At 41.1% G+C, this 22,638-nt stretch overlaps 1 protein-coding gene across 7 annotated transcripts in view; it reads left to right on the forward strand.

Annotated features, from left to right (window-relative positions):
* LONRF2 (LON peptidase N-terminal domain and ring finger 2) overlaps nt 1–22,638 on the forward strand; it is a 91,687-nt gene that overhangs the window by 6,356 nt on the left and 62,693 nt on the right. For 3 of the 7 annotated variants that reach the window (XM_079941605.1, XM_079941608.1, XM_079941611.1), the window contains exons 2-9: nt 6,434–6,552; nt 13,176–13,298; nt 15,447–15,608; nt 16,124–16,325; nt 17,556–17,655; nt 17,908–18,022; nt 18,992–19,113; nt 20,456–20,650. In XM_079941605.1, coding sequence (XP_079797731.1) covers nt 6,434–6,552; nt 13,176–13,298; nt 15,447–15,608; nt 16,124–16,325; nt 17,556–17,655; nt 17,908–18,022; nt 18,992–19,113; nt 20,456–20,650 — 1,138 coding nt within the window. The remainder of the gene's footprint in view (nt 1–6,433; nt 6,553–13,175; nt 13,299–15,446; nt 15,609–16,123; nt 16,326–17,555; nt 17,656–17,907; nt 18,023–18,991; nt 19,114–20,455; nt 20,651–22,638) is intronic. The other 4 variants (XM_079941606.1, XM_079941609.1, XM_079941610.1 and 1 more) reach the window with 3 other exon arrangements.

A 22,638-nucleotide genomic window follows, 5' to 3' on the forward strand; every position in this document is an offset into this window, starting at 1 on the left:
GTTGATGGTTAGCATGTTTTTTAACAGTAAAGTTTTTTTTTTTTTTTTTGCGGGACGCGGGCCTCTCACTGCCGTGGCCTCTCCCGTTAAGGAGCACAGGCTCCGGACGCGCAGGCTCAGCGGCCATGGCTCACGGGCCCAGCCGCTCCGCGGCATGTGGGATCTTCCCGGACCGGGGCACGAACCCGTGTCCCCTGCATCGGCAGGCGGACTCTCAACCACTGCGCCACCAGGGAAGCCCAACAGTAAAGTATTTTTTTAAAATTTTATTTATTTATTTATTTTGCAGTATGCGGGCCTTTCACTGTTGTGGCCTCTCCCGTTGCGGAGCACAGGCTCTGGACACGCAGGATCAGCGGCCATGGCTCACGGGCCCAGCCGCTCCGCAGCATGTGGTATCTTCCCGGACCGGGGCACGAACCCGTGTCCCCTGCAGTGGCAGGCGGACTGTCAACCACTGCGCCACCAGGGAAGCCCAAAGTATTTTTGAGTTAAGGTATACACATTGTTTTTTTTTTTAGATATACTGCTATTGCACACTTGATAGACTATAATATAGTGTAAACAAAACTTCTATGTGCTCTGGAAACCAAAAAAATGTGTGACTTGCTTTATTGTGATGGTCTGGAACTGAACCCACAATCTCACTCATGTATGCCTGTATGTAAAACTATGGGATGTCATTGCAACAATGCTTAGAGGGAAATTTGTTGCTTTAAATGTCTCTACTACAAAAGGAAAGTTGAAAATCAGTGATCTCCAGGCTTCTATTTCAAGATACTAGAGGAAGAAAAGCAAATCGAATCCCAAGGAAGTAGAAAGGAGGAAAGAAAGGTGAGCACAAACGTCAGTTGTAGAAAGGAAAAATACCGTCCGATATTTCTTATGAGCATTGGTACAAAAATCCTAAACAAAATATTAGCAAATTGAATCTAGTAATAAACTTAAAGAACAATACATCCTGATCAAGTAGAATGTTACTTTGTTTGTAAATCAGCCACATGTACAGAATAAAGGAAAAAAAGCGTATGTCTGTTAAAATCTCTCAGGAAACTAGGAATAAAAGGGAACATTCTTAATATGTTAAAGAATATCTATAGAAACCATCCTAATTAAATATTGAATGTTTCCCCATTCACTAGGTGACAGGGTTGTTCACTGTCATCACTGCCACTCAACATTGTACTAAAGATTCTAGTGAGTGTAATGAGGAGAAAATAAAAGAGCATCAAAACTGGAAAAATAAAAGTTATTATTTGTAGATCATGTGTGGGAGTACCTAGAGACTCCAGAATAATATTTGGACTATTATAAATTATAAGTGAATTATCAAGAGTGTTGAATATTGGGTCAATATAGAAAGACCAATGATAATTATAAATACTTAGTAAAGAACAAATAGAAAACAGAATTTGAAAACAACCCACTGAACAAAAAATTTCTTGGAATAAATCCTGAAATATCTGAAGGATGTTCACAACCTCTACACTGAAAATACAAAACATTTCTGGGGGAAATTAAAGTGGACTTAAATAAATGGAAAGATTTTATTTTCATGACTTGCAAGTCTGGGTATCAATAAGATATCTGTACTCTACAGATGGAACCGTAGACTCAATGCAATTTCAAAGTCTCAGCCAATGGTTTTGGTGGAAATTGATGAATGACCAAGGCAGTATTGAAGAAAAATAACAGAGCTGGAGAGTTTATAAAGTATCAAGACGTACCATAATGTTGCAGTGATTAAGAGTTGTATTGGCCCAAGGATAGACACACAGAAACTGACACTTGATTTACTACAAAGATGCCAGTGGAATTCACTGGGGAAAGAAGTATTTTAAATAGTCTGAGTCAGTTGCTTATTCATATGGAAAAAAATGAACCTGGACACTTACCTCATACATTGAAATTACAATTAGATTTCTAAAAGAAATCATAGGAGAATATGAATTTGGGACAGGCAATTTTTTCTTGAATAAGACACTAAAAGGATGATAAAAGAAAAAATAAATTTGATTTGATTAAAATGAAGAACTTTTTGTTCCTTAGAGACCCCCTGAAAGAGTGAAAAGGTGGTGTGTATATGTAATATGTATCTTACTGAGAATGCAAGTCCAGAATATTGATAGAATGCCTATGGTTCAAAAACAAAGTCTGTCCAAAAAATAGGCAAAGACTTCAACAGATGCTTTACAAAAGTAGGTCTCAAAAGGGCAATAAACATATGAAAGGGTGCCCAACATAATTGGTGATCAAATGCAAATTGAAACTAAAATAAGATCTTACTACATATCCGCCAGAATGGTTAAAATGAAAGTTTAACCATTTACATGGTTAAACATTTACATAGTTTGGGCAAGTATTTGAAGGAATTGGAACTCTTATGTTGCTGGTGGAAATGTCACTTGGTAGAGGTTAAATGTTTGGGAGTACCTACTAAAGCTAAGCATATATACAACCTCTGACACAGTGTTTCCACTTCTGAGTATATACCAAATAGAAATGAATGTCATGTCCACCAGGAGACACATGCAAGAATGTGTCAGCTTTACTTATATGTGCCAGAAACATTTGAGAAACAGCCCTCCAGTAGAGTAAGTAAATCAATTCAGAGTATTTTGTGTAAAATGCACAAAATAATATTACACAAAAGTTTATTTTTTAAAAAGACCACTGAGACCTACAATAATATGGATGAATCTCACAGAATGATACTGAGTGAAAGATACAAGGGTCCATTCCATTTATATAACTCCATGTATAAGAAGTTCAAAAATAGGCTAAAGTAATCTGTAGTGATAGACGTCAGACTGGTGGTGACCCTTTGGAGAGGTGTCCTAACTGGGAAAGTGCCCAAGGGAACCTTCGTAGATCCTGGAAATGACCGTGGTGGTGATTACATGGGTGTAACATATGTAAAGTTCAAGATGTACACTCAAGATTTATGGACTTGACTTTGTAAGTCCTACATTAGTTTGAACAAATAACCTATGAGGAGATTGCTATTCATTCCTTCTATTCATTGGGAACACTACCCAGTTGTCATTGCTTTGTGTCACTTCATTCAACCCTTTTAAAGTAGCACTTGTATAGGTCTCTACTTCTCTCCACTGCCCACTCACTGGACAGACTGTCCAGCAGTAACCCCAGCTCCGAGCACCACAGTGGCCCTGGGTGGCAATTGGAGGAGAACAGCCTTTGATCAGCCCTAAACACAAACTACAATCTCTCTTCTCTTCTCACAAAGCCTGTTCTCAGGCTGTCCTCTTCTGAATCTTTTGCCTGTACAGGGGTTAATTGGTAAACTCTCTGAAATTTTGTGTTAGTTTTTTTGGAGGAAACATTTTTCTTCCATTTACCTTCTCTACACAAAACATTTAAAATTGTTTTTCTTCTTCCATTCATTTTTGAGCGATTCCTCAATAAATTCTCAGTATTATTAAGCTTCAGGCTTGATGCTTAGAAAATGTGTTGAGATTTATTTTAAATGTTTTAATAGGTTAAATTATGAAGTGCTGGCTTCATAAATGGGTTGTCAAATGCTAGAAGCCAGCAAAGAAAATAGTTTGATTCATTCAACGTCTAGATGGGAAGTGAATTTTATTGCCCTCGGACTTCTGTAAAAGCAGCCTTTAGAATCTGAGGAGTGGAGGCTTAAACGCATTAGAAAAAGATTAAAAATAAATGTAAATGAAATGTGTTTTTCACTCAGGAAACTCAACATCAATTGAGCTAACACAAAGTATAAGCAACAAAATAGTGGAAAAACAGAAAAATTAGTGAAATAGGAAAAACTGAGCCGGTTAACAAGTGAGAAGCTGGTTTATTATAAAACTGGTAAAACAGACACGTTTGGCAAGTGTGATGAAGACAAATGCAAAGCACAAGTAGCATCAGGAATGAAGGAAAGTATAACTGCAGATATAAATACAACAGATCTTAAAATCAATACGAAAAGAACAATTTTAAGGGAACTATAAATTACCAGAATTGATCCAGGAAGAAGTAAAATACTGATATGGACCAAAAACCATTAAAGAAATTGAACTCAGGGATTTTCTTCTGAACAGAGGCACTACTGTCAAGCAAGATCTAACAAACTTTCAAGGAAGATTAACTCCCATCTTATTTTATCGATAGCTCATAAAAAAGTTTGGAAAGATTTCCATCTCATTTTGTAGGGTTAGAATAATCTTGTTACTGTTATCAGGTAAAGCTTGCACGGGAAAAAAATTTATAGACTGGTCTGACATGTACATAGATGCGCAAACCTTAATTAAACTTCTTAGTAATATTTTGAATCCAGCAGTGTAATAAGAGTTAAGGTCAGGAAGGAGGGCTTATCCAAGGAATGTAAGGATAATTCAACGTTAGACAAATCTTTCAACGTGGTTCACTGTAATAACAGGGAGGAGATATACTGCATGTAATAGATGCTGAAAGAGCATTCTATGAAATTTAATACTCGCTTGTTTTTATGCCTTCGTAGGTATGTTTCCCAAGCTCACACTGTACTTCCAGCAGCGGTTTTGTTTTGTTTGTTTTAGATTTCCAAAAGTCTCCAAAGAAGATTTCTGTATTTCAAAATGCATTCAACCATGCAACTGAGGCGCTTTCATCTAATATTCAGTTGAAAATGATTAATCTGCGATTATATTTAGTGTATATTGACATACTAAAGGGGCGGATATCATGAGAAGAATCTAATAGAGGGTTTCCCTGGTGGCGCAGTGGTTGAGAGTCCGCCTGCCGATGCGGGGGACGTGGGTTCGTGCCCCGGTCCGGGAGGATCCCACATGCCGTGGAGTGGCTGGGCCCATGAGCCACGGCCGCTGAGCCTGCGTGTCCGGAGCCTGTGCTCCGCAATGGGAGAGGCCACAACAGTGAGAGGCCCGCATACCAGAAAAAAAAAAAAAAGAATCTAATAGAATTCTATAAACACTTTCCAGGCAGTGAAATGCTCCAGTTAAAATTATATGCGTGTGGATTGACATCAGTATTCCATAGTACCTGTGTGCCTTTTCAAAGGTGAATATGTAAAATCTCGTTACAGATCAATAGGTGAACATTTTCAATCAATTTTGATGACAGGGAACACTAACTTTGAACCTGAATTGAGGAAAATGTTGTCTTCTCTAAGAGAATTCCATTTTTCTAATTAGTAGACCTATACTACAAAAAAAGAACTAAATTACTATATTTTGCAGTTTGTCAATAAAAAAGGTGTAAATATTTGTTTTCTCTCTTGTTGTACAAATACCTGCATAATACCCTCAAGTTGACGTCTTTCCCTGCAAAGCCTAAAATATTTAATGTCTGGCCTTTTACAGAAAAAATTGTTAATCTCTGCTCCAGCCTGTCAGTGTCTTTTTAAAAAATTCAGCTTTTCTTGTTTGGCTCCTCCATTCCTGCTGTTACTTTTCCCTTTTCCCACTTTTTTCCTTGTCATACCTTCTCTATATTATACATTTGTAGCAGTAACATAATTAATACCTGCTCCCCATGCCCTGCCTGTACCTTTGACCAGTTAACGCTGTAAACAGAGAGGAGATGTGGTAGGCTTTGGAAAGTACCAAGTGGTTACTTTGAGAAAAAGGTCAAGATCAAGGATTTGGAGGTCAAAAGTGCGTCTTCAGTGGAGAGATGAGAACACATTTTAGGCGCCCAGAATTTTATTGATGAACTAAAATGCACCCTTCAGCCCTATTTCAAAGACTACAGTGAGTATGGGTAGAGTGAACTCTGTCCAGCGGCCTAGAAACATGGCCATGATAGTTCTGCTTTCTTGAGCTCCGGCTTTGTCACGTTTCCATGGTACCCTGCCTAATCAACAACTTCATACACTGTCATCACTTCACAGTGAGAGCGCTGTTAGCTTCTCTGTAAGCTGTTCTTAGGTCCTTAGTAGCATATGAGCACTGCAATTCTCAAGATCTCTTTCGTTTGAAGAATCTAGGGAAAAGGAAGACTTGTTTTCCCTTCTTTTCCCACTTACCTGAACATATCATGGGTACGAATCTGCACCCGCTCAGTTGCATAGAAAAACAAATCATGGTTTACTTTTCTGTTTTTAAGCGTGAATTTCCTTGTGTACTTTCAAGAAAATTATTCTAAATCTTTTCCTTTTAAATACCTAGTTATAACATTAAGATCATTCAGCATCTACTCAATAGAGATGATGTCGCAGCTAGTGTGTGTGTAGCAGTCTGTTTTTCCTGGTGCATTTTGAAACCTTACTCATTCTCTTTCTGATTTCCTGAGCAAAGCTATGTAAAATATACTTATCAAACTACGGAACTCTACACATGATTAGAGGAGGTGTTATTTATTTTACCTTTATGTTTGTTTTCTAATTTAATATTTTTAATGACTTAAAGATCTTTTTTAAAAAATGCAGTCAGTTTAATTTATTTCCATTCCTCATGCCTTTCAGCTCCTGGTGATAATTCGTTATTGCTGCTGCGAGCAGAGTTGTATTTATCCATGAAGAACTATGAACAGGCTCTGCAGGACGCCAGTGCAGTTTGTCAGAATGAACCTCTCCTGCCTAAGGTATTTGTTTGTATAGGTTGGCTTTGGAGATAATAAATGTAAATTTATGGGATTTTAAAAAATTCTATTGAAGTATAGTTGATTTACAGCGTTGTGGTAATTTCTGCCATCCAGCAAAGTGATTCAGTTACACGTATATACATTCTTTTTCATATTCTTTTCCATTATGGTTTGTCACATAGTTACCTGTGTATGGGATTTTCTGAAGAATAAAGTAAGATCATTGTGATTAGTACCTACGGACAGAGTACATTTCCCTCAAATTGTAGATAGTCTAAATGTAGCAATCCACTTCATAATAAACCAATTCAGTTTAAAAGACCAAGTTTCCAACTGGATCTGGATAGGAAACACTAATTTAGATTACTATTAGTAGATGAGTAGCTGAAGAATATGCCTTAGGCACTGAACAAATATATAAACAAACTAATAGAATTTTATGAATTGGTGAATAAAGAAGAAATGTTTAAAATTACAGTTTAAGTAGGAAGATACTATATTATTATTATAATCATAATAATAGTGATTAGCAGTTGGGCCCTAATATGCATGGTGCATATAAATGGTGTTAGTAAAAGGGTGAATGTTTTGTATGTATTTATTTTGTAATAATTTTAATCTCTGTGTCTTGGTTGGAAAGGTCTGATATTACTTCCTCTAGTGACACGAAATAAGGTTTGCTAACCTAATAACAGTAGCTTAAGTTGTCCTTGAGGTCTTTAAGGAGTCAGAGAATAAAAGTTGTAACTTTTTTCATGAATTTTTGAATTTTAAACCGCTTAAGAGATTTTAACGTTTTAAAGAACTTGTGATGAGATTAATGCCTATAGCATTCTCTATTATCTAATAAAAATATTTTTTTCTCCTGCTGTATTGCTTTTTAATCATCTTTGTTTTAGAAACACTGAAGAAACATTAACCCAGGTTAATAGACAGGGATGTAGCTTGCTCTTCCTTTCTTCCTTCCATCCATTCATCCAACCAGTCATCCTTTAAAACAAAATGTTTTCATATTAGATTGAGTATTAAGATGGGTGTGGGGATGAGTCCAAGAATGGGAAGCCAACGTTTGTTGGACCAAGCCCGGAAATTCATTTTGCCGCTTGTTTGCTTCACTAAATACATTCCCTACTCGTATTTCTGATACTTTTTCTCTGATCCCTTGATCTTTTATTCTTCTGAGGTAATTTCTATCAGTAGTGATTGAGCCTTAAGGACTGTGAATTACAAGTCTAGTATTTCTGATTGACAGTAGACCTATGTTGCCCTTTGAAGCTAGATTCTTCTCCACGGTATTGATCTTTGTGCTAACAACCTGGCAGTGTGTCTCTGACAAAAGACAGACTTAATTACTACAAAGTTACATGTCAGAGAGGCAGCAAATGGATCTCTAGCCTTTGGGATTTTGGTTTTATTTTCAGGGTTTATTGTAAATCTGTGAATCTCAGTTCTTGATATATGTCTAGTGAAGAGCAACTCCAGCAGAAGTGCAGCCTTGATAATCACTTTAAGATAGTAAAAGACAAAAGTTCATTTCCAGGTTACCATTGCAGCTAGAGGAGGTGCCATTGGAAGGTGAATTCAGAGGACTGGAGGGAGGATACGTCGGCCAACTGTGGTTAAGCTGAGATGGAAGCTTCAGGCGGGGCTGGTGCAGCAGGTGTTTTACCCAAGCAAAGCCATCCTTTCAAGCAAGCCGCCATGGCTGATACTGAGTCCAAGCTTTTGGTGCAAATAGAGATGGACCAGTACTAGCAAATCATTTATCCATATTCAGAAATATAACCCAGCAAATGATAAGTTGATGCAGCTGAATCCAGGAAAGTTAACTGCCTCCTAAAACAAAACCCGGTAACCCTCAGACGAATACAACAAAATGCAGAGTTGATACAACATGTTATGTAAAATATGCAGTGTTAACCAAAAATACTAGACATGCAAAGAAAGAGGAATTGTTGACCTTTACTCGGGATAGAAGATAGTCAATAAAAATTGTCTTCCTGTGGGCCCAGAAGTTGCATTTAGCAGAGAAAGACTTCAAAGCAGCTATTATAAGTAAGTTCAGAGAATTAAATGAAATTATGTCCAAAGCACTGAAGGAAAGTGTGGTGTCTTGGAATTAATAGACAGTCCCAAGGGAGAAATTGAAACTATAAAAAATGGAAATACTAGAGCTGAAAAATACAAATGCTGAAATAAAAGATTGCTGTATAAGCTCAATAGCACATTACACACGGCAAAATAATCTGTGAAACTGAGGATAGAAATTACACAATCCAAAGAACAGAAACAAAAAAGTTTAAAGAAAAATGAATCTTAGAAACATATGGTACAATATATGTGTAATTGGAATCCCAGAAGGAGAAGCTAGAAAATGGCAGAAAAATTTTTGAAGAAATAAGGGCTGAAAGCTTTCCAAATTTAATAGAAAATATTAATTTCAGATCTAAGAAGCTTAATGACCCCAAAGCAAAATAAATGCAAATAAATACACTCCCTGACACATCATAATGACTGCCACTCAGTAATCCAAAGATAAAAAGAAATTCTTGAATGCACCAAGAGAAAAATGACATGAAGTGAGAAAAACGACATACAGGAAAATAATAAGATCATTAATGACATATCATCAGAAACTGTGGAAGCCAGTTAACATTGGAATAGCATATTCAAAGTGCCCAAAGAAGAAACCTTTCAACCAAAGGTCTATGTCCAGTAAAAATATATCTTTAAAATGAAGCTGAAATAAAGACATTTTTAGGAAACATGTCTTTGTTGCCAGCAGATGTGTACTACAAGAAATGCTAAAGGAATTTTCCAAGTCTGAAGGAAAACAGTAAATTGTAACTCAAATATAAAGGAAGTGATGAAGTGCACCACAAATAGACCAAAGCAAGGACCAGCTAACTACATGGTGTCTGCCTACAGGAATCAATTTTAAATGCAAAGATACAGACTTAAAAGTCAGTAGAAATATACCCTCAGAGGGATTTCACCCCATGGGGAAAGGAGAACAGGAGGACCTCAGCAATCCTTGTCACCACCATGGACCTCTGCAGCCTTTGCTTCCAAGGACGTTTACAGTCTTCACCAACCCTGAACCCAGATGATGGAGCTGCCCAGGGTCCTTCCCCAGGGTCTCCTTCCCAGTGCTGGAGCTCTCACTGTGGTGAGACCTTTCAGGAACCCAGGTTGCTGCTGGGCCCCACTCAAGAGGATCAGGGTGCCACAGGGCCTCACCACCTGTGGGCATCAGAGCTGCCTCTGTGCTGTGCCCTTCCCCCTGGGGCCTAAGTGAGTTAGGGTCTATGCATCTGCTACTCTGCCATCACGGGACCATGAAGCTGCTGCTCTGTGCCCCGCCCCCTGGGTCCTCAGTTGGGACTTTGACTCTCTGTCACCAGACTGTGCAGCTGTTGCTCTGTGCTCCATCCCTTCCTCCTCAACTGGGACACCTCTGTGCCCTGTTATCCCTGGGCTTTGCTGCTGCTGCATCTTGCGCACCCTCTTGACCCCCTTAAATACAAATCACTGCAGGGGGACCCAGACCCTGGTTCCATGGGTGATGTACACACACTTGCACCTCAGATACTGACTCCATCATCGCAGCAAGTGAGCCTGTGTCCCAGGCCACAGGGGCCACGGTAGTTCTGCCTGCCACTGAGCTTGTGACTCCGGCTCTGCTCTGAATGCAAGTGCCTCAGGCCTGGTACCACAGAGGGATCCCCTCAGCTGGAACATCCCCCCACACATCGAAGAGAAGAAGAGGACCCCAGCAGCCCTAGCTGCCGCTGCCATTGCAGGTACCCATGGGATGCTGGCAGTCTCAGCTGCTGAGTGTCCCCATGGTCTTTGCCAGCGTTGAACTCAGCTGGCAGATCTGCATGGAGATGGTGCCAGTGCACCCCTACCCAGCTGGTACCCTCACAGCCAACTTTAGGTGAAGGGGAGTTTAGATGATCCCCTGAAGCCAGGTCATGCAGATGGAAAATCAATAAGGAAATAATGGACTTGAACTTGAATAAGGAATCATGGACTCCTGGATCAAATGAGTCGAATAGACACATACAGAACATTCCAACAAACAGCAGCAAAATATATGTTTTCAAGGGCACACAACATTCTCCATGATAGATCATATGCTAGGTCATAAAGCAAGTCTTAATAATTTTAAGATGATTGGAATTTTATCCGGTATCTTTTCCAGACACAATGGTATGAAACTAGAAATACATAAATAGGAGGAAAGCTAGAAAAGTCACAAATACATAGGAATTAAACAACAGGCTTGTGAGCAACCACTGAGCCAAAGAAGAAATCGAAAGGAAAATAGAAAAATACCCAGAGACGAACCAAAGTGGAAGCACAGCATACCAAAATGTATGGGATGCAGCAAAAGCAGTTCTAACAAGGAAGTTGTAGCAATAAACTTTTACATTAAGAAAAAAGTAAGATCTAAAATAAACAATCTCAGGGACTTCCTTGGTGGCGCGGTGGTTAAGAATCCGCCTGCCAGTGCAGGGGACACGGGTTCGAGCCCTTGTCCAGGAAGATCCCACATGCCACAGAGCAACTAAGCCCGTGCGCCAGGACTGCTGAGCCTGCACTCTAGAGCCTGAGAGCCACAACTACTGAGCCTGCGTGCCACAACTACTGAAATCCTCGTGCCTAGAGCCCATGCTCCTCAACAAGAGAAGCCACCGCAATGAAGAGTAGCCCCCGCTCACTCAACTAGAGAAAGCCTGCATGCAGCAATTAAGACCCAACACAGCCAAAAATAAATATAAACAAATAAATAGATACTAATGCTTTAAAAAAATAAAAGAAAACAACAGCCTTAAATCTCAAGAACCTAAAGAACAAACTAAGTTAGCAGAAGGAAGTAAAAAAGAGCAGGAATAAATGAAATTGAGACGAGAAAGACAACATAAAAGATGAACAAAGCTAAGATTTGGTTTCTTGAAAAGTTAAAATTGACAAACCCTTAGCTAGACTAGGGAAGAAAGAGATGACTCAAATAAATAAAATTATGAGTAAAAGAGAAGACATTTGATACCACAAAAATACAAAGGTTCAGTGACTACTTTGAACATTTATAAACCAACAAATGAGATAATTTAGAAGAAATAGGTAAATTCCTAGAAACATACAGCCTACCAAGTCTTGAATCAAGAAGTAATTAGAAAATCTGGACAGACCAATAACAATGAAGGGGATTGAACCAGTAATGGAAAATCTCCCAGAACAGAAAATCCCAGAACCAGGTGGCTTCACTGATGAATTCTATCAATCTAAATTGATATCAATCTATTCTATCAATTTAAAGAAGAATTAATGCCAATCCTCACCAAACTCTTCCAAAAATTGAGGGAGGATGGAGCACTTCCAACTTCCTCGTTTTATGAGGTTAGCATTACCCCGATACTGAAGCTAGACAAGGCCACTGCAAGAGAAGAAAAGTATAGGCCAGTTATCTCTAATGAATGTAGATGCACAAATTCTGGACAGAATACCAGCAAACCAAATGAAAGAGCACACTGAAGGATCACTGCAACGGGATCAAGTGGGATTTATCCTTGGGATGCAGAGATGGTTCAACAAATGCAGATCAGTCAGTGTGATACCCCACATTAACAGAATGGAGGATAAAAATTATAGGGTCATCTTTTTTTTTTTTTTTTTTTTTGTGGTACGTGGGACTCACTGTTGTGGCCTCTCCCGTTGCGGAGCACAGGCTCCGGATGCGCAGGCTCAGCGGCCATGGCTCACGGGCCCAGCCGCTCCGCGGCATGTGGGATCTTCCCGGACCGGGGCACGAACCCGTGTCCCCTGCATCGGCAGGCGGACTCTCAACCACTGCGCCACCAGGGAAACCCTGGTCATCTTAATAGATGCAGAAAAGGCATCTGACAAAATTCAGCCCCCTTTTATGATATAAACTCTCAACGAATTAAGTATAGAAGGAATGAACCTCAGCGTGATAAAGGCTATATATGACAAGCTCACAGCCAAAATCATGTTCAGTGGTGAAAAGTTAAAAGCCTTTTCTCAGTGGTCAGGAGCAACACAAGTATGCCCTCCCTTTTCTTAAATCAGTTTATTTTTATTTTTGGCTGCATTGGGTTTTCGTTGCTGCATTGCATCCATAAAGCAAAACCAAAATGCTGTTGGAAAATATTGACCCATATTGCGTTTTGTTCATTTCTGTTGTGGGCCTTTGTATATTACACTTTGTGTTAGTTATGTCTGTCCTGTCTGTGTGCTCCCACGAGACTGTAAGCTCCTTGAAGACAGGAACATGGTAGTGACCTGTGATTGCTGGGTGAGTGAAGGGTGGTAGACAGTCAGTTCTCTCTCAGCATGTCCCTTGGAACTGCTTTGGGCTCACATTCCAGGTATGGACTCCTGTGTTCTGATTGTGTGTTGCACTTGTGGGACATTCAGGTTTTCCCAGTTTCGAAGGCAGTAGAGCTAGAGCCATCCTCGGTGGGCTTGTGTTTATTCTACTTAATGTGCAAATAACACAGTTCCAGTGATTTTTTTTTTTAATTTCAGGGCTGTTTGTACATGAGTAAATTATCATCACACTGTTTTTTCAAATGTATATCTTTGGATGAATCCAGGGACATCACGTGAAAGCTCTGGCTCTTTCCGGACTGGGAAGAAGTAAGGAAGTGTTGAAGGAGTTTCTCTACTGCCTGGCTTTGAATCCTGAATGTAACTCAGTGAAGAAAGAAGTGCAGAAGGTGTGATTTCCTTTCAGTGACTTTCCTCTTGAAGTCTTATCTTCAGCCTTTGTGTCCGTGCTGAGTAGCTGCTACACGTAAAATGAACAAGAAATGTAGTTCTGAATTATTCATGACAGTGTGATTTAAAACACACAGTGATAATGATGAGTTCATGCATTTGATGATGCCGCATGTTTCATGAGACAGTGTACACATACCTCAATTCTACTGAAATAGTGACACGTATTACTGAGGCAGGGTAGATGTGTGCAGCTGGGGAGGCAAAGTGATTTATCCTGGAGTTTGTAATTCAAGGACTGTAGTTTGTGCAGAAGCCCTGTAAGAGACATCATGATTTATGCAAAAGTTATCAATTGAGCTACATAGGTTGACTTGAAATTTTCAGCAGAGCTTTACCAACATGGAGCAGAAACACCTGCTGTTTTATGCAAATCTTTAACCCAGTCTTATTAGAGGTCATCGAGTCACACTTGATGTGGGGACCTGCCCTATAAAAAGGCCTGTACAGTAGGTACACAGTCTTAGCATTTCCGATGACAAGGAGTCCTTGCTTTTACATCAACGTTTCCATATTTTAACACTTTATTTTCAACTTGTACGGTACACTTACCCTGTAATTTCCACTCTACAGTTGAGTTTTAGTCTCTGGAGCAAGAGAGAAGTTTTTCCTCCTTAATTTAAACCGCCTTAGATATTAGAGAAGAGCTATCATCTTCGCCTTAACTAGTTCTTTGAACCTAACATCCTCTCCCCATAGAACGGGGTTGTCAGGTTTCCTCCTCTGGCTGCCTTGCTGTATACCCCGAACTTTAGCCCCTATATGCAGTGGCTGCAGGCGGTGAACGTGTATCTTCCCTGTGTTCACTGGGAGTTTATTTTTAGCCTCCCATCACACTGTTGGCTTCTGTTAGAATTGTAATTGGCCAGAAGAGCCAGATGTTGCTTTTGTAATGAGAACTTCCTGGCACTATTTTTTATCCTATTCTTGTGTAGTTGACTGGTCTTTGTTGGTCCTGTTAAGTTGTCACTCATTGGTTTTGATCACTGTTTCCACTTGTCAAAATAATATTGAATCTTGAGCTGGCTGTTTTGAACGATTCCTGCCTGCTTTGTCTCACCTGCAACTTTCACAAGAATCGTAAAACATGTGTTACCCCAACTGATCCTCACAACAGCATCACGAGAAGTTGAGCCCGAGCTCAGCGACGTTCAGCAGATTCAGGAAGGTCCCAGGACCAGGATTCAGGTCTCGTGGATTCTTGCCCGTCTGGCGCTTTTGCATGCAGACATGATGTTTTCCCTCCAGCATGGTACAGGTGCTAGGTATCTTCTGTCACGGACGGTGCCAAACAGTGCCAGCCTCCTGATGCCCATGAGATGTGGTACCCTCCCTGGCAGCCTCCTGCAGCTCTGCTGACCCCTCAGGGCCAGTGCCGAGGACACTGCCGTCCCTGCTGGGGTGCTGACCCTCACTGCCGCAGAGGTCGTGGGTTCTGGTGCGCTCATCTGTCACCTGCAGCGCAGTGGCTGCATTCTTCGTTGAGGTTTCAGTGACTCCTCTACGCCTCTCTTAAGCCCTCGGATTCAGCTGAGTCCATGAGTTTCTGCAGGACCATCGAGGGACTGGCCAGCACTTCCCACCACCACCAAAAGCTGGTGAACCAGAACTGTGTCCCTTCACCTTCTCTTCCTTTAAAGTTCGTACTGGTTGACTCTTCCGGTTCTCTTGTAAATTAAGCAGCCCTCTAGAACTATCTTAATCCTGTGGGTCATCACAGCTCAGGTACAGTCTGGGACCCCCTGCAACCGATACACCCCACGTTTCTCTCTTACCCCTGAGACATTTAGGGGAGATTTTCTGTAGCAGGTGTGTAAGGACCAAACTCAAAGAGACTGTAATGCTCGTATTTTGTAATTGGTACGAGTAAGATGGACAGGAGCTGGGGGCTCAGATGCTTAAGATGTTGACTGTGGTTTCAGACACACTTGAATTTTTAAAACATTGGCAGTTGGAATAGGGTAGTTATTTTTGTCAATGTCTTAGGCCTGTTTGGCTTCAGAGTTTCCTCTGAGTCTTTCAGGTATGTGATGTATTTTTCAAAAGTGTCTTAAAATATATTTTTTTCCATCTTGGCAATTTTACAGGTAATGTGTGAGGTGTTTTTCCCTGCTTCAGAAAACGTGCCTCAGAATTTAACATCTTCCATCCAAAGCAGAATGTTGAACACAAGATTAACGGCGCAGTGTCAGAACCACATAAACAGCCAGCCTCCTGTGGAGGGAGGTGGCAGTGCAGGGAGTTCTAAGGTGGGAAGTGCACGTGTTTGTCAATATTATGTTGATTAAGCTTTATGTAATTTTGAACATTTACAAGTTACTCACACGGTTGCGTTACGTTAGCTACAAGTACTTCTTAAGACCAGTTCTGGCTTCTCAGCCTGAGAATTGACACTTTTAAAGGAATTTGATGGAAGTAATGAAAATCACTGAAGATTGAAAGAAACTTTTAGAACATCTCCAAACAACTCACAACATCAGGAGACTTGATATTATTTTGTCTTGGAGAAAAAAGAGCAGAGGGATGGTTTGAATGTATGAAGATTGGTGTTCAGTTGATCTGTTTCCGGAAGAAATTATCCTTATATTTTACGATGAAAAGTGTAAAGTTCATCTTAGAAGTTAATAGATGAAACCAGTTATGAGGGAAGAGTATATGCTCTCTTTTTTTCCAGAGATTTCTAAGAAAGGCTACTGCATGATTTTTTTTTCTCTGATGCTATGATTTCTTTAAGATTCAGGATTCTCTTTTCCTACTTAACCAGAATCCATCTGAGAAACAGGATGTATTTAGAAATACCAATTCTTCGGTGTTATATTTTATACTGGGCCTACACTCTGAGGAGGATAAGGAAGTGTTAGAAAGTTTTCTTCCAGCGGCGCTGAGCACTGGTTTAAAGAGACAGTTTCCGAATGGTTTGGAGGATGCGCACGATGTGAACGGCCCTGGAAAAATTCCCAAGAAAGGTCAGTAAGGCTACTTTTTTTTTTTTTTTTTTTTTTTTTTTTGCGGTACGCGGGCCTCTCACCGTTGTGGCCTCTCCCGTTGCGGAGCACAGGCTCCGGACGTGCAGGCTGAGTGGCCGTGGCTCACGGGCCCAGCCACTCCGCGGCATGTGGGATCTTCCCGGACCGGGGCACGAACCCGCATCCCCTGCATCGGCAGGCGGACTCTCAACCACTGCGCCACCAGGGAAGCCCAGTAAGGCTATTTTGTCACTGCGTGTGTGACCCTAGAGTGATAGAATGTTGGCTGATACTCAGTATACTTTAGAAACATTTTATATAGGTGGTTTAAAATTGGTAATGAAATGAACATATCACCTTCAAGATTGTAGGACAGTTTAAATGTTTACCCCTACAAGGACTTCATAGTCAAAAATAGCAGAGAAAATTTAGGTATAACTTTCACTTTTATTCATGCTTTACAGTTAAATTATGGCTGTATACAGTCAGCCCTCAGTATCTGCGGATTCAACCAACCACGGATCAAAAATATTCAGAAAAAAAAAAATTCCAGAAAGTGTCAAAAGCAAAACTTTCTTTTGCCCTGTGTAGGGATGAGTCATCAACACATAGCATTTACATATGTTACTATAAGTGTTATAAGTAACCTAGAGATGATTTAACGCACAGGCACACCTCGTTTTATTGTGCTTTGCAGATTTTTTTTTTTTTTTTAACAAATTGAAGGTTTGTGGCAAACCTGTGTTGTCAGAAGATGGTTAGCACATTTGGCAATAAATTATTTTCAGTTAACGCGTGTACATTTTTTTTTAGACATAATGCTGTCGCACACTTAATGGACTACAGTATAGCAAAAACATAACTTTTATATGCACTGAGAAACCAAAAAAAAAATTGTGTGATGCAGTTTATTGCAATATTGACTTGACTTCAGTGTACTGGAACTGACCCTGCAATATCTCTGGGCGATGCCTGTACGTGGGAAGGTGTGCTTAGGTTATATGCAAATACCACACCATTTTACGTAAGGGACTGCAGCATCAGGGGTCTTGGTATCTGTGGGGATGCTGGAGCCAGTCCCCACGGCGATACGGAGGGACAGCTGGACTGCTAATCCCATCCAGCATGGTTTGTTACATTGGTGTAACATACTTTCCCCAGAGGAAATACAGTTATCACATGCTCTTACCCAGATGTGCAAGTGTTAATTATAGCATTTAACTTTTTCAGAGGCTGATTCCTCACCCCAAAGGAACGTGAGCTCTAACGTAGGAGAAAGTGCAGAGCTCCTGATAGATGTGGCTGATTTTGAGTGTGCCCTTTGCATGAGGTAGGATGACATAGAATCTACGCAACTGTGAAGAATTCAGCCTTTCTGAATTTTGTATCCCAAACATAACGGGCTTTTTATTGTTAGAGAAATTACGTATATCTCAATAACAATTGATTTATTTTCTAAAAATAAGATTAAGGAAGTTGTAAATGGAAAATGGATATAAGTGATTTCTAGAATTCTTATAAAAAGGTTATTTGAAAACGTCTTCTGGACATTTCTTGCTGAAAACCCAGATGTCTTCTCCAGGTTGCTCTTTGAGCCTGTCACTACGCCCTGTGGACACATGTTTTGCCTAAAATGCCTCGAGCGCTGCCTGGACCATGCCCCACATTGTCCTTTGTGCAAAGAAAAACTCTCAGAAGTAAGTACTTCTTGGGAACTGACAATTCCTAGCACTTTTTATTCGGTCTCAACCTACTTCCCCTTCACATCCAGCTTTAATTCCTCAGACCCTCAATGCCCTTTCCCAGTCCAGGTCAAGTCAACTCTTTGCCTTTTGTGTGCGTCTGTATAAGTAGCATCGCAGTGCCAGAGTAAACCCACAAAATAGGGAAGATTAAATTTCACTTTAAATTCATAATCTTAAATCTGAGACCCAAAACCTTATTAGTCATTTTTTTTTTATAAATTTACTTATTCATTTATTTGTTTTGGGCTGCATTGGGTCTTTGTTGCTGAGCACAGGCTTCCTCTAGTTGTGGTGAGTGGGGGCTACTCTTCTAGTTGTGGTGGTGGTGCACGGGCTTCTTATTGTGGTGCCGTCTCTTGTTGCGGAGCACGGGCTCTAGGCACATGGGCTTCAGTAGTTGTGATGCACGGGCTTAGCTGCTCCGTGGCATGTGGGATCTTCCCGGACCAGGGCTCGAACCCGTATTGGCAGGCGGATTCTTAGACATTGCGCCACCAGGGAAGTCCTTATTAGTCATCCTTACTGTGCTTCTCTGGTAGCCTCAGCTTTTCACTCTCCAGGTGGTTCTTTCATCTCTCTTCTCTCCCACCACCTGCTACTCACCCTCCCTGACATTATGATACTCATGGAAAGGGTATACACCAGCAAAATGGGAATTGCCTCTTCCTTGCTCCAGGGGAACCCTTTCTTTGCTTCTCTCATGGAGGGGGGGGGCGTCCGGGGACTTCCCCTCCCCCTCCCCTCCCCCTCCCCTTCTGTCCCTCTCAGGGCCAACCCCCCTGCTCTCACCTCAGTCCCTTTCGTCTTCTGAGACGACTCCCCTCCCCCCACCTCCTTGTTGACCCTTGACTAGGAAGAGAGCTCTTTGTCCTTAAGAATTAATTACCATGTGGTATTATTTAACTTTTTCTTTTGTTCCAGTTGTTGGCAAGCAGAAATTTTCATATAACTACTCTGGCTGAAGAATTAATATTTCGATATTTGTCAGACGAACTGTCTGACAGAAAGAGAATTTATGATGAAGAAATGACGGAGCTTTCAAAGTAAGTCTCCGTGCTCCAGGTACTTGGTGTTGAGTTCAGGCTAAAGAAGAAAATCCTTGTTAATTTCACGACTTTATCTCATTTTTTCCCCCTGCTTTGGCAGAGAAATTAGCCTCCAAAAAAATTAATTGCAAAGAGTTTATATGAATTTAATTGAAAAAGTTTGTAAGAAATATTTCAAAAGTGTGTTTTGACAATATTATATGGTTGCTTTTTGTGTCTAAATAAGCAATGCTGAATTTTTCAGAATTGAAAAGGCACAGGACATAGAAGGGAAAAAGGGATTACCACTGAAAATAGGCTTGACAGTTATTTTTTCTCTTTTAAAGTGATTAAAATGTTGTGTTGTAGTGACCCGTAAGTATTGAGACCTTATCATTCTGCTACTCTTTTTTTATTTAGAACTCATTACCTTTGACGGCCTTCATCAGAATTTTTTTCTTATTTACTTTTCTTGAGATATAATTGACATCTCACATTGTATTAGTTTCAGGTGTACAACATAATGAGTTGATATTTGTGTATATTGTGAAATGATCACCACAATAAGTCTAGTTAACATGTCTCTGGACATAGTTACAAAAATTTTTTTCTTGTGATGAGGGCTTTTGAAGATCTACTCTCTTAGGAACTTTTTTTTTTTTTTTCTTTGCGGTACGCAGGCCTCTCACTGTTGTGGCCTCTCCCTTTGCGGAGCACAGGCTCCGGACGCGCAGGCTCAGCGGCCACGGCTCACGGGCCCAGTCGCTCTGCGGCATGTGGGATCTTCCTGGACCGGGGCACGAACCCGCGTCCCCTGCATCGGCAGGCGGACTCTCAACCACTGCGCCACCAGGGAAGCCCTTAGCAACTTTTAAATACGCAGCACAGTGTTATTAACGATAGTCACCATGCTGCACCTTACATCCCTAGGACTTATTTATTTCATGACTGGAACCTTGTGCTGTTTGACCCCCTTCACCCATTTCACCTGCCCCCTCCTCTGGTAACCCTGTCTGTTCTCTGTATCTGTGAGCTTGGTTTTGTTTATTTTTAGATTCCACATATAAATGAGCCCCTACAGTGGTATTTGTCTTTCTCTGTCTGACTTATTTCACGTAACACAGTGTCCTCAAGGTCATCAGAATGTTTTTATAGTGATCATAAGCGTGGTCTCCTCAGATTAAATAAGAGGGCTTGGCAGGGAATGTGGCTCAGCTGAGAACTTTCTCAAGCTGTGGCCCTTGGCTTTCTTTTCCCACCTAAGCCTGAGGCAAACCTGAGGGGTTTGTAAGTGAGAGAGCTGAGGTTGGCTAGCTTCTGCTGTTTCACAGCGACTCTCACTCCCTTCTGTTTCTAACAGCTCCACCTCTAAGTTCACATTTCCCTCACCCCGCAGTCTGACCAGGGATGTGCCCATCTTCGTGTGTGCCATGGCCTTCCCCACCGTGTCCTGTCCGCTCCACGTCTTTGAGCCCCGCTATCGGCTTATGATAAGAAGATGCGTGGAAACTGGCACCAAACGGTTTGGCATGTGTTTATCTGCAGGGCACGCAGGGTAAGAATTACCAGTGTTCAAAGAAAGGGTTCTAATTAAGTGTATCATTTGTCATTTTTCTTGAAGAACAGCTTAAGGTGATGTTGAAAACCTCTAGTGTCTCCTGTTACGTAACAAAGTATAAGTTCAGGGCCATCCATGATGTGGTCCCACCCTTCGTTTCTAGCCTCATCTCCTATTCCTTCCTTTGGAACATCATACCTACTAGTCCATTGCCACATTATTCGCCCTCCTCTAAAAAAAGTTCATGTTTTCATGCCTCCATGCTTCCCTCTGTCTGTAATTCTCTTCTAGCTCACCATTATACAAACAAATCTGGTCCAACTTTTTAGGTCTAAAAAAATTGTTACATCCTCCACGAAACCTTTATCCACACAGCCAGAAAACTTTCGGTCTTATAAAAAGCCATGGTGCTTGTTTTTTTTTTTTTTTTAAATTAATTTATTTTGGATGTGTTGGGTCTTTGTTTCTGTGCGAGGCCTTTCTCTAGTTGCGGCAAGCGGGGGCCACTCTTCATTGCGGTGCGTGGGCCTCTGACTGTCGCGGCCTCTCTTGTTGCGGAGCACAGGCTCTGGACGTGCAGGCTCTGTAGTTGTGGTTCATGGGCCTAGTTGCTCCGTGGCTTGTGGGATCCTCCCAGACCAGGGCTCGAACCTGTGTCCCCTGCATTAGCAGGCAGATTCTCAAGCACTGCGCCACCAGGGAAGCCCTGCTTGGTTTTCTATCTCTTTTTGTTTTGCATCATTTTTCTAGGGAAGATGTTCCAAATCAGCAGGCAGCTCCCCTCCAAAGACTGCTCTGGGGACCCCGGGTCCTGCCCACGTCCTGGCTTCCTGATCCTCTAGGGCTTTGTCGTTACTGCGTGGTCCTGATGAGGTCATTACATCCAAGTTCTAGCTGGTGGAAGAGGCCCTGGTGCTTGTAGGGGATCCTGGAGAAAAGGGGCCCATAGCAGTCACTGCTGCTCACACCTCCAGCAGAGGAGGCTGGGAAATGTAGTCCATCCAGTTGCCCAGGAGTTAGGGGAGAATTGATGTTTAGGGCTATCTGCTAGTTTCCACCGTATATACCTAGGAACATATCTTTCTAAAGATGTACGTAGAACATTTATGGAGAAAATTCTACAACTTTATTGAAAGATATTCAAGAATGGACAGAGATACTGTGTTCATGGGTACATAGACTCAGTGTCATAGAGAGATGTTCTTTTTTTTTTTTATCTTTATTGGAGTATAATTGCTTTACAATGGTGTGTTAGTTTCTGCTTTATAACAAAGTGAATCAGTTATACATATACATATGTTCCCATATCTCTTCCCTCTTGCGTCTCCCTCCCTCCCACCCTCCCTATCCCACCCCTCTAGGTGGTCACAAAGCACCGAGCCGATCTCCCTGTACTATGAGGCTTCTTCCCACTAGCTATCTGTTTTACGTTTGGTAGTGTATATATGTCCATGCCACTCTCTCACTTTGTCCCAGCTTACCCTTCCCCCTCCCCGTGTCCTCAAGTCCATTCTCTAGTAGGTCTGTGCCTTTATTCCTGTCTTACCCCTAGGTTCTTCATGACATTTTTTTTCTTAGATTCCATATATATGTGTTAGCATACGGTATTTGTCTTTCTCTTTCTGACTTACTTCACTCTGTATGACAGACTCTAGGTCTATCCACCTCACTACAGATAACTCAATTTCGTTTCTTTTTATGGCTGAGAGATGTTCTTTTTACCCCAGTTGGTCTATAAATCCAAAGTAGATCTGGTCAGCATCACAAGAGGGTTTTTCATGGAATTGCTCAAGCTGATTTTAGAATCATTATGTTAAAGACCAAGACCTGGTAGTTTTGAAAAACCAGCTGAGAAAGATGGGAGAACATCCCTGCAATAAACTTACAAGTCCAAGTAAGTAGACCATTGAAACAGACTATAGAGATAAGCAGATCCACTCACATCTGGACTCCAAATTTATATGTAATTTGTGAGAAAAGGCAAA

This window comes from Stenella coeruleoalba (genome assembly GCF_951394435.1).
Source record: "Stenella coeruleoalba genome assembly, chromosome: 13".
Classification (NCBI taxonomy): domain Eukaryota; kingdom Metazoa; phylum Chordata; class Mammalia; order Artiodactyla; family Delphinidae; genus Stenella; species Stenella coeruleoalba.